The 15,496-nt window shown below is 36.2% G+C and overlaps 1 protein-coding gene across 43 annotated transcripts in view; it reads left to right on the top strand.

Annotated features, from left to right (window-relative positions):
- CLASP2 (cytoplasmic linker associated protein 2) overlaps positions 1-15,496 on the top strand; it is a 170,544-nt gene that overhangs the window by 48,275 nt on the left and 106,773 nt on the right. For 36 of the 43 annotated variants that reach the window (XM_037070789.1, XM_037070788.1, XM_037070829.1 and 33 more), the window contains one exon: positions 11,310-11,456. In XM_037070789.1, coding sequence (XP_036926684.1) covers positions 11,310-11,456 — 147 coding nt within the window. Of the gene's footprint in view, positions 1-10,719; positions 10,930-11,309; positions 11,457-15,496 lie in introns of those variants that run through there. The other 7 variants (XM_037070828.1, XM_037070825.1, XM_037070824.1 and 4 more) reach the window with 3 other exon arrangements.

Below are 15,496 nucleotides of genomic sequence, written 5' to 3'. Positions count from 1 at the left end.
GCATGTGAGAGGCAACCAGTGGCTGCTTCTCTCCCTCTCTCACTAAAATAAGTAAATAAAATCTTTTTTAAAAATTTGGTCACTGTTTTGATTTTTATTTTCAATTTCAAGTCATTTTACTGAAGTATTTTCATTTTAGCTCTGGGAAGTCTTAGTGTTTTGTCGATAAATTTCTACCTTTTATTATTAGCTTTAGTCCTTATGGGATTGTTATTAGTCAGATATTAAAGCTCCCAGGTTGATTCACTGTGTCTTTTTTGTTTGTCTTCTAAGTTTTACATCTTTCTCTTTTACTCTGCATTCTGGGAGGTTTCCTGGACTCTTATCCAGTCCTTCTTTTAATTTTAATTTTGTCAAATAAAAGCTCAAATGGTTCCAGGAACTTTGTATTTGCTTTTCTGGTGGCTCCAATTTTACAGAATTGTGTGTATGTGTATGTGCACACATGTAAGCATGCACGCACATGTACACACACACCTGTATGTAAAATATTGAGCTCCCTGAGTTGGAGGTGGAAAGAGCTTGATGATGAAATCATCCCACAGATTTTCAGTTGTTTCTTGCTAATCATTCCTGTACTTTCTGGCTTAGAAATGATTGCTTCTCTGTCATTGTCCAAGGTAGGTCAATTCTCTCTGCTGTTTTAGTCGCTTTTGAGAATTCTAAGTTCACCTTTGCTATGGTGTTATTCTTCAAAATCCTTCTAATGTTTTTTATTTGCACTCTTTGCCCCACCTCATTTTCTTTGCTCTTATGATGTTACGTATTATTTTATTACGGTTCCATTGCAGTGTTTTAAGGAAGAGAATAAAGTGATTCAAACTACATTTATTAAGGAAACATTTCAAACATACCCAGAACTAGAGAATATTATGATAAATTTCCATTACCACCCAATATCCAGCTTCAAGAAATTACCAGTGCATGGCCTATTTTTATTCATCAGTCCTCCTGCCTCTCTTCCCTGGTCCTACTATCTTGCTGGACTGGGATGTGTGTGTGTGTCTGTGAATATATGCTTCATTATTTCATAAATATCTTGTTTGAATTGGGTTTCAAACAAGACCCACCATTGCAGTTGGTTGTTATACCTCTAAAGGCTTTATTCATTTAAAGCAGTTGTCTTTTTCTCCTCTCACCATTTATTTGTTGAGGGAAAACACATCCATCAGATAGTTTTCCCATGTACTAGATTTTGTTGATTGCATTGCTGTGGTGGTTTTATGTTTTTGTTTTTAATGTTTTTATGTCCCCTGTATTTCCTGAAAATTAAACATTTTGCTGATGTCTGATCAGAATCAGGTCTGATTTTTTTGTTTCTGTTTTTTGGTTTTTTTCTTTTGGTTCAAATTTTTGTAGGGGTTATTATATATTTTTTGCCTGAATGTATTCTTTGTGGTATTAATATTGAATAATGGGTGTTGTAAGCCTCATATAAAGTTCCCTGTCAGTCTTTCACTTAACAGTTTCAGCAGCCTTTGGTCCAAATTATTTCCTTTAGAGGACTGCATTGTTTACTTTGTGGTTTGGAAAGTCAAGAATGGAAGCAAGGAGACTAGTTAAGAAGATGTGGCAATATAGACAGAGGTGATACTGGCCTGGTATTAGGAGCGGCAGCAGGAGTAAAGAGAAACAGGTGTATAAAACTTGGAGTTACATACAACAAGAACTATTGGTAGATGATCCATTAATGCCAGAGGAGAGAATTTGGAATGAGGCCGCCAGGTTGCGACCTTGAGCTGACTAGACAGTGATATCATTTACCAGCACAGGGAGAATAGGTTTGGAGATGGTGTTGGTGTTAGGTTACCTTTGTCAAATTAGAGATGCATTTCACATACTCATGGGGGAGATTTCTAGTACGCAGTTGAATATATGGGTCTGAAATCGAAATATGGTTTAGACTGGCAGCAAATATTTGATGATTGTCAGCATATAGAAGCTATTAAAAACTCTTAACAGTGGGTGAAGCCGTTTAGAATGTGTAGTCTGGGGAAGAGGATATTTAATATTGAATGGCTGGGTGGAGGAGGGAGGAACTGAGCAACAGGGACCTTCCAGGTCAGAGGAAGGCCATGGAGAGTACCCTACTGTAAAAGCAGAGTGGGAGGTGCAGAGAGCTAGAATTTCTCTGAATTTTTCTGAGATACATATGATATATACCTTACAAGGATTATTGTGTCTTAGTTTAAGTTGCTAATTTTGCTGTTTGGTATAACTGTGATCATTGTTGGATATACAGGACTATGAAGCAGTTCAGAAATCCAGAGTCCTATTGCTCATTGTTTTAATTAGAATAAGGAAGGATATAGCTTCAAGTGAAAAGAGGAACTTTGGTGTAAGAAACAACTTAATATGAAGCAGCCTGTTTTGTACATGAATATCCATCGTGGTGTGTGTTCTTCTTACTGAACTGCTTGGTTGGTTCACTGAGGAGAATTCACACAAAAAGATTTTTTTTAATGATACATGTTATAAAGTTTTGGTTTGCTCTTTTGTTTGCCCTTTAAGATGGAGCAGTTTTTCATCTTTCATATTAATTCAGAGGTAGAAATTTCATGTTTTGGAATACATGTATGCGTAAAAGTGAAGTGGAAAGTTTGACTAGCTATTTGAATATGTATATGGCTTTTCTTTGAAGGGAAAAAGGAAAAAGAGAAAGGGGCTTGATGATGGCAATACAAATTAAAATTTTCTTATCTGAATCTCGGGAACACTATATTTTGGATTCAGGACATGTCAGACTTTAGAGAAGTAATATGATTTACCATACATTATATAGCAACCCCAGCTGCGTTTGGGGCTGTACCTTGTAACTCCAACACTCTCATATTTTTTGCAGTAAGTGAAAGAAAGATAATGAATAATCTTATATCAGTTCACATTATGTTTTGCCAAACACAGAGTTCAAATCGTGAGGTTTTGCTGCCGGTTGAGTTAGGGAATTGGGGACTGTCGTAGGTCAATGCTTCCTGAGGACAGTCCCTAGTGTGGTGTACAGGCAGCAGTAAGATAAAGGCTTACTTAGCCTGTTGGGGCTTTTTTACTCCTCCCTCACTCTTTCTCCCTGTCCTTCTCCTCTCCCTTCTCTTCTCCCTTCTTCCTCCTTTCTCCCCTTCCATTTCTTCTTCCATTCCTCTGTCTTCCTCCTCCTCCCCTTCTCCATTTCTTCCCGTCCATTTCTTCCTCCATCTCCTCCTCCCTATCATTATTTCTTCTTCCTTCCCACCTTCCCTTCCTCCTCCTCCATCATCTCCTTCTCCTGTCTCTCTCTCCTCCGCCACCTCCGTATTTTTCCTCTTATCAGGTCTTCTCTTCCTGTTTCACTCCATCATGCACATAACCACTACAGCCTGCGGACACTATTAGTTTGTATTCTCTAATACTTCTTAACACATTCATCTTGTTCTGTTTCTGCACCAAACCTTTTTTGTGAAACGTGCAAGTGAGAACAGAGGTGTCTACATAATTATAATATATTTATTTATTTTCTTTTTATTTTTTAATATATATATTTTATTGATTATACCATTACAATTGTTCTATTCCCCTCTTCATTCCCCTCCACCTACCTGCACACCCCCTCCCCCACCATTCTCCCCCCCTTAGTTTATAACCACATGTCTCAAGTTCTTTAGATTCTACATTTCCCATACTATTCTTGCCCTCTCCCCTATCTATTTTCTGCCTACTGTCTGTGCTATTTTCTGTACCTTCTCCCCCCTTCTCCTCCTCCCACTCCCCTGTTGCTAACCCTCCATGTGTTCTTCATTTCTATGGTTCTGCTCCTGATCTAGCTGTCCTCTTGGTTTGCTTTTGTTTTAGGTGTGGTTGTTAATAACTGTGTGTTTGCTGTCCTTTCACTGTTAATATTTTTCATCTTTTTCTTATATAAGTCCCTTTAACATTTCATATAATAAGGGCTTGGTGATGATGAACTCCTTGAACTTGACCTTATCTGAAAAGCACTTTATCTGTCCTTCAATTCTAAATGAAAGCTTTGCTGGATAAAACAATCTTGGCTGTAGGTCTTTGGATTTCATGACTTGGAATACTTCTTTCCAGCCCCTTCTTGCCTGTAAGGTCTCTTTTGAGAAATCTGCTGACAGTCTGATGGGTACTCCTTTGTAGGTGACTGTCCCCTTATCTCTTGCTGCTTCTAGGATTCTCTCCTTCATTTTAGTCTTGGCTAATGTAATTATGGTGTGCCTTGGTGTGTTCCTTCTTGGGTCCAACTTCTTTGGGACTCTCTGAGCTTCCTGGATTTCCTGGAAGTCTATTTCCTTAGCCAGACTGGGGAAGTTCTCCTTTATTATTTGTTCAAATAACTTTTCCACTCGTAGCTGTTTCTTTCCCCCTTCTGGTACCCCTATAATTCAGATGTTGGAACGTTTAAAGACGTCCTGGAGGTTCCTAAGCCTCTCCTCGTTTTTTTGAATTCTTGTTTCTTCATTGTTATCTGGTTGAATGTTTCTTTCTTCCTTCTGGTCCATTCCATTGATTTGAGTCCCAGTTTTCTTTCCATCACTATTAGTTTCCTGTGCATTTCCCTTCATTTCAATTAGTTTAGCCTTCATATGTTCCTCTAATTTGTGACTATAGTCAACCAGTTCTGTGAGCATCCTGATCACCAGTATTTTGAACTGTGCATCTGAGAGGCTCGCTATTTCTTTTTCACTTAAAATTATCGGCTCTGGGGCTTTGAGTTCTTCTTGAGCCATCTTTTGGACTGTTTGTGCCTGTTACGTATGAGGATCGGAGCCCTAGGTGTTCACCAGAGCAGGGCAACTCAGTTGCTGGGTTGTGATGCTGTATGTGGGGGCGGGGTCAAAGAGGAGCAATGGCGTCCCATCTGCCGCCTCCCGTCTGCTGCCTCCCGCTGCTGCGGCCACAGCTGCCACCGTCACCAGGGCCCGTGCGTTTCGTCCCACTGCACGCGAATGTGCCACCCCCCATCAGCCCTCCACCACTGGGTTCGCCCTCTGGGGCCTGTGTGGTCCGTCTCACTGTGTGCGAATGTGTGACCACAGTCAGACTGCCCCGCACCCCGACTGGGTCCGGGCTGTCTCTGCGCCTGGGTAGGGGGATCTTTCCTGCCCAACCCTGCTCCGCTGCTGGCTCTGCCCCTCTTACCGTCCCTGTTGAACGGTTCGTTGTTGTCAGACTTCCGTATAATTCAATTTTCTGTTCTTTGGCTGTGTCTTTGTTCTCCAAACCTTTGTTGTATTCAAACTTGGTTGTGGGAGAAGGCATAGTGTTTCCACCAATGCCTCCATCTTGGTGGAAGTCTACATAATTATAATTTATAGGTTACTTTCTGTATTTGATCCTTTTTTGTTTATTCAGTAAATATTAAAGCACTTACTGTGTGGATCCTAGGTAATTTTTTTCTGATTTATTTTGCAGTTCACTAATGATCCCTTTAGCTGTGTCTAATCTTCTGTTGTGCCTGCGCACTGAGTTTAAATTTCAGTTATTTTTATTTCTAGAAGTTCTACTTGTTTTAAAGAATCAATGTCACCTTTTAATAATTTTCTCATCCCTGAAGTTATTTTCAAGCTTCCCTTGTAAAAGCTTCTAAGTATAGATATTTTATGGTCTCTGGTTGATGACTTTAGGATTTAAAGTGGATCCGTTCCAATTGTCCTTTTTCTTTCTAAGTATTCCTGCTCATGGTGTCTTGTTTCCTCTCATGCTGAGTGACATTTGAAAATTATTTTTCAAATAATGTAAGACCAGAGAATTTCTTCTATGAAAGTTTTGGATTTGTTTGGCTGTTGCTTGGGAATACCACAAGTGTTGACCTACCAAGTCTAAGGGCCTGAGTGTCTTGACTGCCCAAAGCATTTGACCTGAATGAAGTACACCACTTGATCGACTTTTCTGTTGTCCTCTTTTCAGAAGAGTTTGAAAAGAATAAAAGACTATAAGAAATTAAGGGCTTACTCATGGTTCACTTTAACCTTGAGAGTACAGTTAACCCTTGAACAACTGTACTCTCCCCCACCATGCAGTTGAAAATGTGCATGTAACCTTTGACTCCCCCAAACGTTACTATCCTCAAGTGTCCAGGGAGCATTGGATCTAGGACCCCCACAGGTACCAAAGTTTCCTATATAAAACGGTGCAGATCAATGCATACAGTAGCCTTCCTCATCTGTGGACTCCCAAGTACGGATCTAAACAGTACGGGTATTTATTTTAAAAAACCCTCATGTAAATGGACCAATGCAGTTCACACTCATGTTGTTCAAGGGCAGCTGTATGCACGTTTGGTATACTGGCTTTTGGTGGGAGGACTCTCCTGTTAGTCTGCATCTTATGTGGATTTTGAATTTTGCTCCCTTTGCCCCATAAGCATTCAGAATAGCAGTTCAAATATAGCAGTTTTATTCTGTTTCTCACTATTTTGTCAGCTATTTATTGTTTTTTCATGAGATATTTTTAAATGTACATTTTATCCACTGGTATAGTTTATTTACCTTAGGAATTGTGTTTCAAATAACCTACTGATGCTTTTACTGGAGACCAAAAAGTCTCTGTACTATGTAATGTGCCGTTCTGAGCATGTCCACATGTTGGTGATAAGAGAGTTGGCAAAATAAACAAAAATTCTTACCCTAATAGTGCTTTTCAGTGGGCAGAGAGAAATAAGTAAAATATATAAATGGTAAGTGCTAGGGAAAATATAAAGGGTGGTGGTATACAGATAGGTGGTGATAGACAGATATACAGTAGTATCAGAATTTTGGAAGGTTTACAGTTTCAGAAACCAGAGATGGTCAGTTTGAGAAAGTAATAGATGAGTCAGGATTTGAAGGAGATGAGTAAACAGTGTGGGTAAGAGGGAGAGGGGTATTTCAGGCAAAGGGAACAAGCGTACAGACCCTGATACGAGTCACAGCAGAGATTGGGTTGGAGAGAAAGATGCATAGTGAATAGAAGGTGTAGTTGTAGAAACCTACGTGGTGTTTAAGATCTCATAGGTCTTGGAGTACTGGTAGGCCTTTTTATGGTGTTAGAGGAGGATTTTGAGCAGTGATGTGACGTGACTTTGTTCCACTCAGGACATATTCTGTTGTGAAAAAATTAGAGGGTGGGGCAAGGGTAGGAAGCAGGAAGAAGAGTTAGCTATGATAGTTATCTTGGGATTGTTGTAGGGAATGGGGTTCTAGCATAAATAAAAAGTTCTGCCCACTTCAGTCCAGCTTTTAGTTCGCTCATAAAAGTATCTATTTCAAGCCCTGGCTGGTGTAGCTCAGTGGATTGAGCATGGGCCTGCGAACCACAGGATCTCGGTTCGATTCCCAGTCAGGGCACATGCCTGAGTTGCAGGCCGGTTCCCTGCAGGCCAACTCCCAGCAGGGGACCCAGGAAAGGCAACCATACATTGATGTTTCTCTCCCTCTCTCCTTCCCCTCTAAAGATAAATAAATAAATAAATAAATTTTTTTAAAAAGTATCTATTTCAGGAAGTGAGAGGTGCTAGGAAGAAATAGAACCAATTTGTTCTGGTATTTTGTAGTTACTAGTAACATGTATGAAGGACACATAGACAAAACACCCTCAATCCTACCCAAAGAGGGGTAAGGATTGAGGGTGGGAAGTGGGGATGGCTAGGGTGGGGGGGAGTGGTGTGAGGAAAATGGAGACAACTGTGCTTGAACAACAAGAAAAAAATGTGAAGAAAGAAAATATTTTTAATAAAAGGAGTAATTCTTATAGTGTATATCTCAACCCTATCTCAAAACAACACAGATTTATTTTAGTATGTAGATTATAAAAATAAATAAGTACCTGAGATTTAGTATAGACTTGATATTTAATACATTAAAAGATAAGACAAAAAGAAAATATTTTTAAGCCTAGTATATTTCTAATCTCTAAACAAATTACAAGCTACTTTTAATTGAGGGTTTGTGATGATATAGTTTATGAATTCTTCTAGCTTCTAGTCCAAAAGGATATAACTTTATGGGAATTGGCCAAAAATTTACTTCGCTCTATGGTTGTAGATTTGCCTGTTTTTCTTTTTAGTTTTTCACTTTTCTGCTTCATATGTTTGAAGCTGTGTTACTGGTGTCTAAAAATTTAAGGTTCTGATTTGGTGTTTTGGATTTACACCTTTATCATTGTTAAGTCCCTTTATTTCTAGTAATGCTTCTTCAGGTTGCTTTGTATGAAGTTCGTATAGCTGTACCAGGTTTCTTTTGGTTTGTGTGAGTTGGTCTGTCTCTATCATTTTTATTTTTATTTTTATTTTAATATGATCTTATATATAAAGTATATTTCATTTAAGCAACCTGTTTTAAACATTTTGTCCTGGTGTTTTACTTAGAATATTTAGTTCATTTATATTTAAGGTAGTTATTGACATATTTGGTTTTATTTTTGCCACTTTATTATTTTATCCATTTGTTTTAGCTTTCCTTTTGTTTCTATTCATGCTGCTTTTTAGTTAATCAATTATTTTTCATTTCAGTTTTTTTATTAGTTTATTTGTGTATACATTTACTTTTATTTTAGTGGTCTCTCTAGAGCTGGGATTGGCAAACTATTGCTTTCAGGCCAAATCCAGATGGCCTTCTGTTTTGTATATAAAATTTTGTTGAAACACAGTCACACCCATTTGTTCACTGCTTTGACACTACATGGGTATAATTGAATAGTTGCACCAAAACCTATACACATATGCTTTGTAAAGCCTAAAATACTTATCATATGGCCCTTTATAGATGAAGTTTGCCAACCCCTGCTGTAGGGCAGTGGTTGTTACATTTGATCATGTGTCAGAATCACTATTAAGACTTGTTAATGCACAAATTGCTGGGCCCCTATCACCAGAGTTTCTGATGCAGTAGATTTCTGGTAGAGTCTGAGAATTTCTGACATATTGCTAGGTGATGCTCAGCTACTGGTCTTGGACCACATTTTGAGTACCACTGCTCTAAAGGTTGTACTGCAATACATCTTTGACTTACTACAATCTAAAAGAAATTACTGTACCCAGGGAAGGTGACTACTTCCACAATAATGGTAAAAGCCTTAAAACCCTTTGACTTTGTTTGCTTACCTCTTACAAGTACTATTTTATAATCATCTCAAACTGGCAACAGCTCAAATGTCCATCAACAGTAGAATGGATATTAGTAATATACCATTGTGTGTATTATGGTACCAATGTACCATTGTGGTATACTCATCTACTAGAAAACTAAGTAATGAAAATGAATCTTCCACACATCATACTGAGTGAAAAGAAGCCAGGTATCAGAGTATCTATTGTATAATTACTTTTATTTGAAGTTCACAAATAGGCAAAACCAACTTACGGTGCTAAAAGTCAAGACCAGTTAGCTTTTGTAGGGACTTGTGAGTTTGGGGGGGTTTGGCAGGGGGTGCTTACAGGATGCTTACTGTGATCTGTTGCTCTGGAGACTGGTTATACCAGAATGTCCATTTTGTAAAATTCATTGAAGCTGCATAGTCACAATTTGTGTGCTTTTTTCTGCCTTACTTTAATAAGTTAAAAACTAATTTCTCAGTAGTTTGAGAATGTTAAGAGTTAAATTTTTAAAAAATAGTAGAGACATTTACTCTTTTCAATTCTTGTGTGTTTGTAGGAATAGAACACTGTTTCCATGGGAACTTCTGGCTACTCAGTTATTCAGTTCTCATCTTTCTGTAGATTTGTATGTCTACTGTCTTAGCTACATTTTTACATGATGATGACAAAAAAACTTTATTTGGAATTGTATTAGCGTTTTTAACATAGCAGTCTACATGGAGCAAAGGTTTTAAGTGATCCAAACTGTGACTCCCTTACAGCGTTATGCTAAGAAAGAAATATATTTTCTTCACTAGACACTTCTTTCCCTACAAGTTGTGCTATTTAAGAAAAACACTTGCTGAGTTATAATGTGGCTGTATATTAGGGTATCTATTTGATTCTCTTGTTTCTACTTAAACAATCTTTTAACACTCATTTGGTGTATTTCCTTTACATATATGTAGGAAATATATATCTTTAATATTGTAGGAATGATTATTCTCCTGTGGTTTGGGTATTTGCATAGGTAAGGGGAGCATATTGAAAGGAAGAGATTCTGGTGTATTGATCTGAAGCCTGTAGTAAAGCTGCTGCTTCTGCCTCGCCCATCTTGTTTGTCGTGGTTGGATTGTGCAGGGTCCTAGTGAAAACCAACTTCTCAGATGAGTGAAATGCATACATCTTGGGTGGATGGGGGTGGGGGTGGAGAAAGGGTGTTTCATTTTATACAAGGAGATGATACTGGTATGGTCATTCATAAATATTCTAAAAGGAGCTTTATAGAATATTTTAGAGTCATTTATGAGAACAAATTGTTCAGTTTGTTTTCTGTGACCTAAATAAACAGCAAATTGTTAGATTTCAGAGTTAATTATGCACACTAATGAGCACTGTGATATTCCATGTTTTACTGATGCAATAATAAGCACACCAGCAGAATGAATATTGCATAAAACCTTATTTCTTATTTGTATACATTTTTATGTGAGCTCAATAAGAGACTACAGATTTAGGTTTATAAATCTTTAGTATTGAATGCCTTTGAAATTTTGATACAGAGTAAAGATTGCAGCTGCATAGAGAATTTTTTAAATACATGGAGAATTTTTACCTTTCATCTGGCAGTAGCTGCCATAAGATGATGTCACCTTGTAGCTGATTGGCTGTTACAGTACCTAGGGCAGGGAAGAGAAAGAAAAATGCCGGCACAAACCTCAGTGGTGGTTCTGTGGTTGTTTCTATCTATTTTTGATAGAATCTTTGATTAGTATCACATCTACTGTATTTGGCCATGTGAACCATTGGGAGCATCCTAGGGGGAGGAAAATTAAGAGCTTTCAGAGGAATGAGGCGACTGATTTGCAAACGGATCTGTGATTGTAAGTTGCAGAATCTGGGTGTAAGGCATAAGGCAGGGTGTGCTGGAAGATGCACTATGGGAGGAGCTGGCAGAAAATGCTTATATGAGCAGCAAAAAAAAAGAAAAATCCTTTTTTTATCTTTAGAGTTAATATGTTTGGTTTTATGTGTTGACTTTATAGATACAGGGAGCAAGTATGATAATATTGCAATCTGATTTTAAATAACACTGGGTTATTTTATATAGTATTAGAGAATATATAAATACTTATTCAAAGGAGCTTTATTTTATATCTCAAAGTTATGATTTTTATATATAGCTTATTTGATTTTTGAGTATTAAGGAAAATGGAGCAGAGCTTAGTTCTCTTAAAATACATTTTCCTGATGCTTTGTACAGATAAAAGCTTTGATGATGAAGAATCAGTGGATGGAAATAGGCCATCATCAGCTTCTTCGGCCTTCAAGGTTCCTGCACCTAAAGCATCGGGAAATCCTGTCAACAGTGCAAGGAAGCCTGGTTCAGCAGGTGGCCCTAAAGTTGGAGGTAATGTAAATCCATTTCAAATCCGATGTGTCCTTGATATGGCTACACGTACTAGAACTTCGGAGGAACATGTTTATTCATGACTGCAGCATGATTGCAGATCTGGAGCCTTGCAACACGCAGAAGAATGCTGCCTTCTTGAAATGTTTAAAATATTGTATATTGCTTTTTCCTATCAGAACATACGTGAATAGTGTTTTCTTGAGCATATTTATTTTTCAGATGCCATTTTTAAAGGAAGATATTTAAGGGAGTTTGGGGAGGGTTGTTTGTTTTTAAGAAGGAAGCAGGTTTTTAAAAATTTGGCTCTTAATTTTCAGATTCTGCAGTGTTAAAGAAATACTGGTGTACTTTATGTTTTCAACCATTTACCTAGGTAGGGGGACCTTAAATTCTACAATATTAAATAAATGGTTGAAGATACTTAAGATATTGAATCATTTGTCACAATAGGAAATGGGTGGTGGTCAAGTAAAATTGCCTCAAAAATGGTTTGTGAATTAGGTAATAATAAATAGGAAAAACAGGTTTTATGCAGTTATGCTGCACATAGTATATTCTTTGATCATATTAGAACTGTTTCTAGCATATTATGTATTTTAATTTTTTTAAGTGTGTATTTTTTCATGTACTAGTTAAAATACCATGAGTACTTTTCAGGTGTTAGTTCCTGCCATATGTTTTTCTGATAGAATGAATCCTATACAAATAAGGGTAAATACTTAATACTAAAGGACAGTTTTTCCTTTTTCTTTTTTTTTTTTTTGTTAATACATTTGTGCTTAAATTTGGAAAAAGATTGCTTTTATTTATGATAACTGCTGGGAAACTTATAATATTTAGGACTTCTGTTTTTTCTCTTTTCATTTATTCTGTCATTCATTTATTAAAAACAAAAAGGAAATAAACTGTGTCTTGATCAAGTTCTGTAAGTTATGTTCTCTTGATCTTTCTATACAACTAAACATTGTCTCCTAAATCTCATGATATTCTGAATGTAGGAAAACTATCCTAAGTATTTCATTTTAACTATCTTTAACTAATGTGTCATATAAAACTAGCAAGAAAGGTGGTATGGTATATGTATACATACACTTATGTGTGTATGATTAAATATATATACATATTTACTTAATATATTTATATGCATATAAATAAATAGATAAATACTGTGAAATAGAAATGTCTTACCAATTTCTCTGAATATTTTGAGTAATTTATATTTTAGTATTTTAATTATTTTCTGTTAGTTTGCAATTATAGGAGTGTATTCCCATCCAAATGTCAATATCATATTCTATTACATATTTAGATTACATATTCTTTCTGATTAATAGTATATAACTATGGTTTGTTCTTTTGTAACACTGCTACCTTTAGTTATCACAAGGGGGATGTTTTTCCTTAATTTTGAGTTCTAGATTTCTAATCTATGATTTTATCATAATTATTTCATGAAACTGTCTCATTTGACTTAAAATGGATACTATTTGAACTGCATGGTGATAATAAATAATATTGTGAGTCTGAGCTGGTGGTTTATTATTAGCTCTGTTTTTCATGTTTTACTTTATTTTCTTAGATGACAATTAAGATTGTAGTTTACCTAAAAGGTCACTTCATTCTGGTGTTAATCAAATTAATAAAATCAGATATTCTTTTTAAAGAAACAGAGACTTTCATAATGCTACACTGCCCCCATTACTACCCCGCCCTTCTCCAGTTGTGGTCCACCAGATTTAAAAATGTTAGTTAGGTAACTTTCATGATCGTAGTCATTAATTACTACATTGCCTTAATCACAGATTAATGTCATCATCTAGACAATGGCCCGTTTGGTGAAAATAAGGGAAAGACCTTCATTCCTTCTTTCTCCTTCAGCTGCTTTTGGCAATTGCGGATTCATTCTATATTTGTTTTGTTTGCCACTGCTCATTCAGGTTCATTGCCCATTTTCTATCTAAGAAAAGAGCTATTAGCCAGAGGATATTGTTGTTCCTTGAGAAATTAATGTCATTCTTGGCTGTCACTCCTTTTTTGAAAACTTAATTCAGATTTTCTGTTCTCAGCAGAGGCTCATTGATTTTTAAATTAGTTGTAGAAAGTTTTATTGGAGTTGTAGAATCTTCGAATTAGAAGGGACATTAGGATTCATATTGCTTATCTCACTATTCATAGCAATTTCTTTCAAAATATTCTTGATAGATGATTATTCAGCATCTGATTAAAGTAATACGTGCTAATGGATTAAAATTTGGAACAAAAAGCACCTGCAATACCACTACATGTTGAAATAATCAACTAATAAATTATGATGTACTTTCTTTCAATTACTTTTATAGTTACTTTTCCAATTATTTTTAAGCATGCAAATATTTTCTTAGGACAGATTGGCATCACTCATCATGTACTTTTGAATATGTTTTTTCTTACTTGTATTTTCCCCTGAGCATTTTCTCGTTGTCCTAAGTCATTAATTGAACATTATTCATGGCTAAATAATATCTAGGTTGCTTTCAGTATTTTCTGCTGTTGTAAACTGTGCCATTATTCTTTTATGTATACCTTTCAGCACATCTCCAATCATTTCCTTGGAATAAATTTCTAAAGTTTACTGAATTAAAAGGTGCAGGGATCTTTCAGGTTCTTTTATTTTGTCATATTGTACTCCAGAATGAATAGAAGCCCATTTCAATTCTAGATAAATTAATTTTTTAATATTGCATTAAAATCTGCCTCTTCACAACTTAGCAAGGAAGATGAATTATTTGTTAACATGATACTTTTAAATATTTGGAGGCAAAGCTGCTCCATCTCTTTTTTTGACAATTATGTTTTAGAATTTACATTTTCTTTCTCATAAATTTATATGGAAATATAATGGTGATCCAATCCAGGCAGTTCATTTGCCACTTCTGGGTATATAATGAACTCATGGTATCGTGGTGGGCAGAAGTAGATAAGAGTGGTATAAGCCAATCACAGCTCACTGAGTTGAACAAATTTCTTTCAAATAAGATTACCAAAATAAAAATAAAGTGAACCTCTTTGGAATCGTGACCGAATCTACTTCTGGAGTTTTAGAGTTTAATTTATTTCTTCCAGAGACATATGTTAGGATTAAAGAGATGTGTGCTATTTTTAGCAAAGTATCCTATCCAATTAATTAAAGCCAATAGGGCCTGTGTTTAATCTTTAGTGTGTAGTTCTTTGGCTCAGTGTTCCAGTCTTTTCTCATATTAGAAATGTGTGGCCTTTAAGCCAGGGAAAATTAAATAAAGGGGGCGGGGCTGCATACAAATATATTACAGTAAAAACCGATATGTTACCTTTGTGCTTTACTAATTAGAATAAAGATAAAATGAATTCTCTCTCTCTCTCCATGTTTTTAAAGATTTTATTTATTTATTTTTAGAGGAGAAGGGAGGGAAAAAGACGGAGAGAGAAACAACAATGTGTGATTGCCTGGGGACCTGGGGACCTGGCCCACAACCCAGATGTGTGCCCTAGACTGGGAATGGAACCAGCAACCCTTTGATTTGTAGGCAGGCACTCAACCACTGAGCCATACCAGCCAGGGCAGATAAAATTTTCTTCTATTTTCCATTTTCTGAACAAGAATTGTAACCTCATTATAAGAATCTAGTTAAACACTTCTTTTTAAAATGGTTTGGAATACAACTGCTGAAGGTACCTGGTTATTTACTATTTTAGATAATAATTTTTAAAAATATTATTGAGTGTTTTTACACATATTTTTTATTTAAACCTCAAATTCTCTGAGTTAGATACTTTATTATTTTTACTTTACTGATGAGCAAACTAAAGTTTGGAAAAGTTAAGTAACTTGCACAAGGTCGTGCATCTAATCAGAGGGCAAAGCATGAAAATAACTTTGCCCTTCTGCCACCACAGTAATCTCTCTGGGTAAATAAGGGTTCCTCTAGATTCGGTTGCTTTGAGGTTACAATCTACAGTAATGATCACTACCTTTCATCTATCATAAATCTATCATCTAAAAGCTCAACTAGTATGAGTCC

The sequence above is a fragment of the Sturnira hondurensis genome, unplaced genomic scaffold (genome assembly GCF_014824575.4).
Source record: "Sturnira hondurensis isolate 20B ecotype Veracruz unplaced genomic scaffold, ASM1482457v3 Scaffold0019006, whole genome shotgun sequence".
NCBI classification, from domain to species: domain Eukaryota; kingdom Metazoa; phylum Chordata; class Mammalia; order Chiroptera; family Phyllostomidae; genus Sturnira; species Sturnira hondurensis.
Note: the sequence above shows the minus strand (reverse complement) of the source record. Positions and strands in the feature narration are given on the sequence as shown.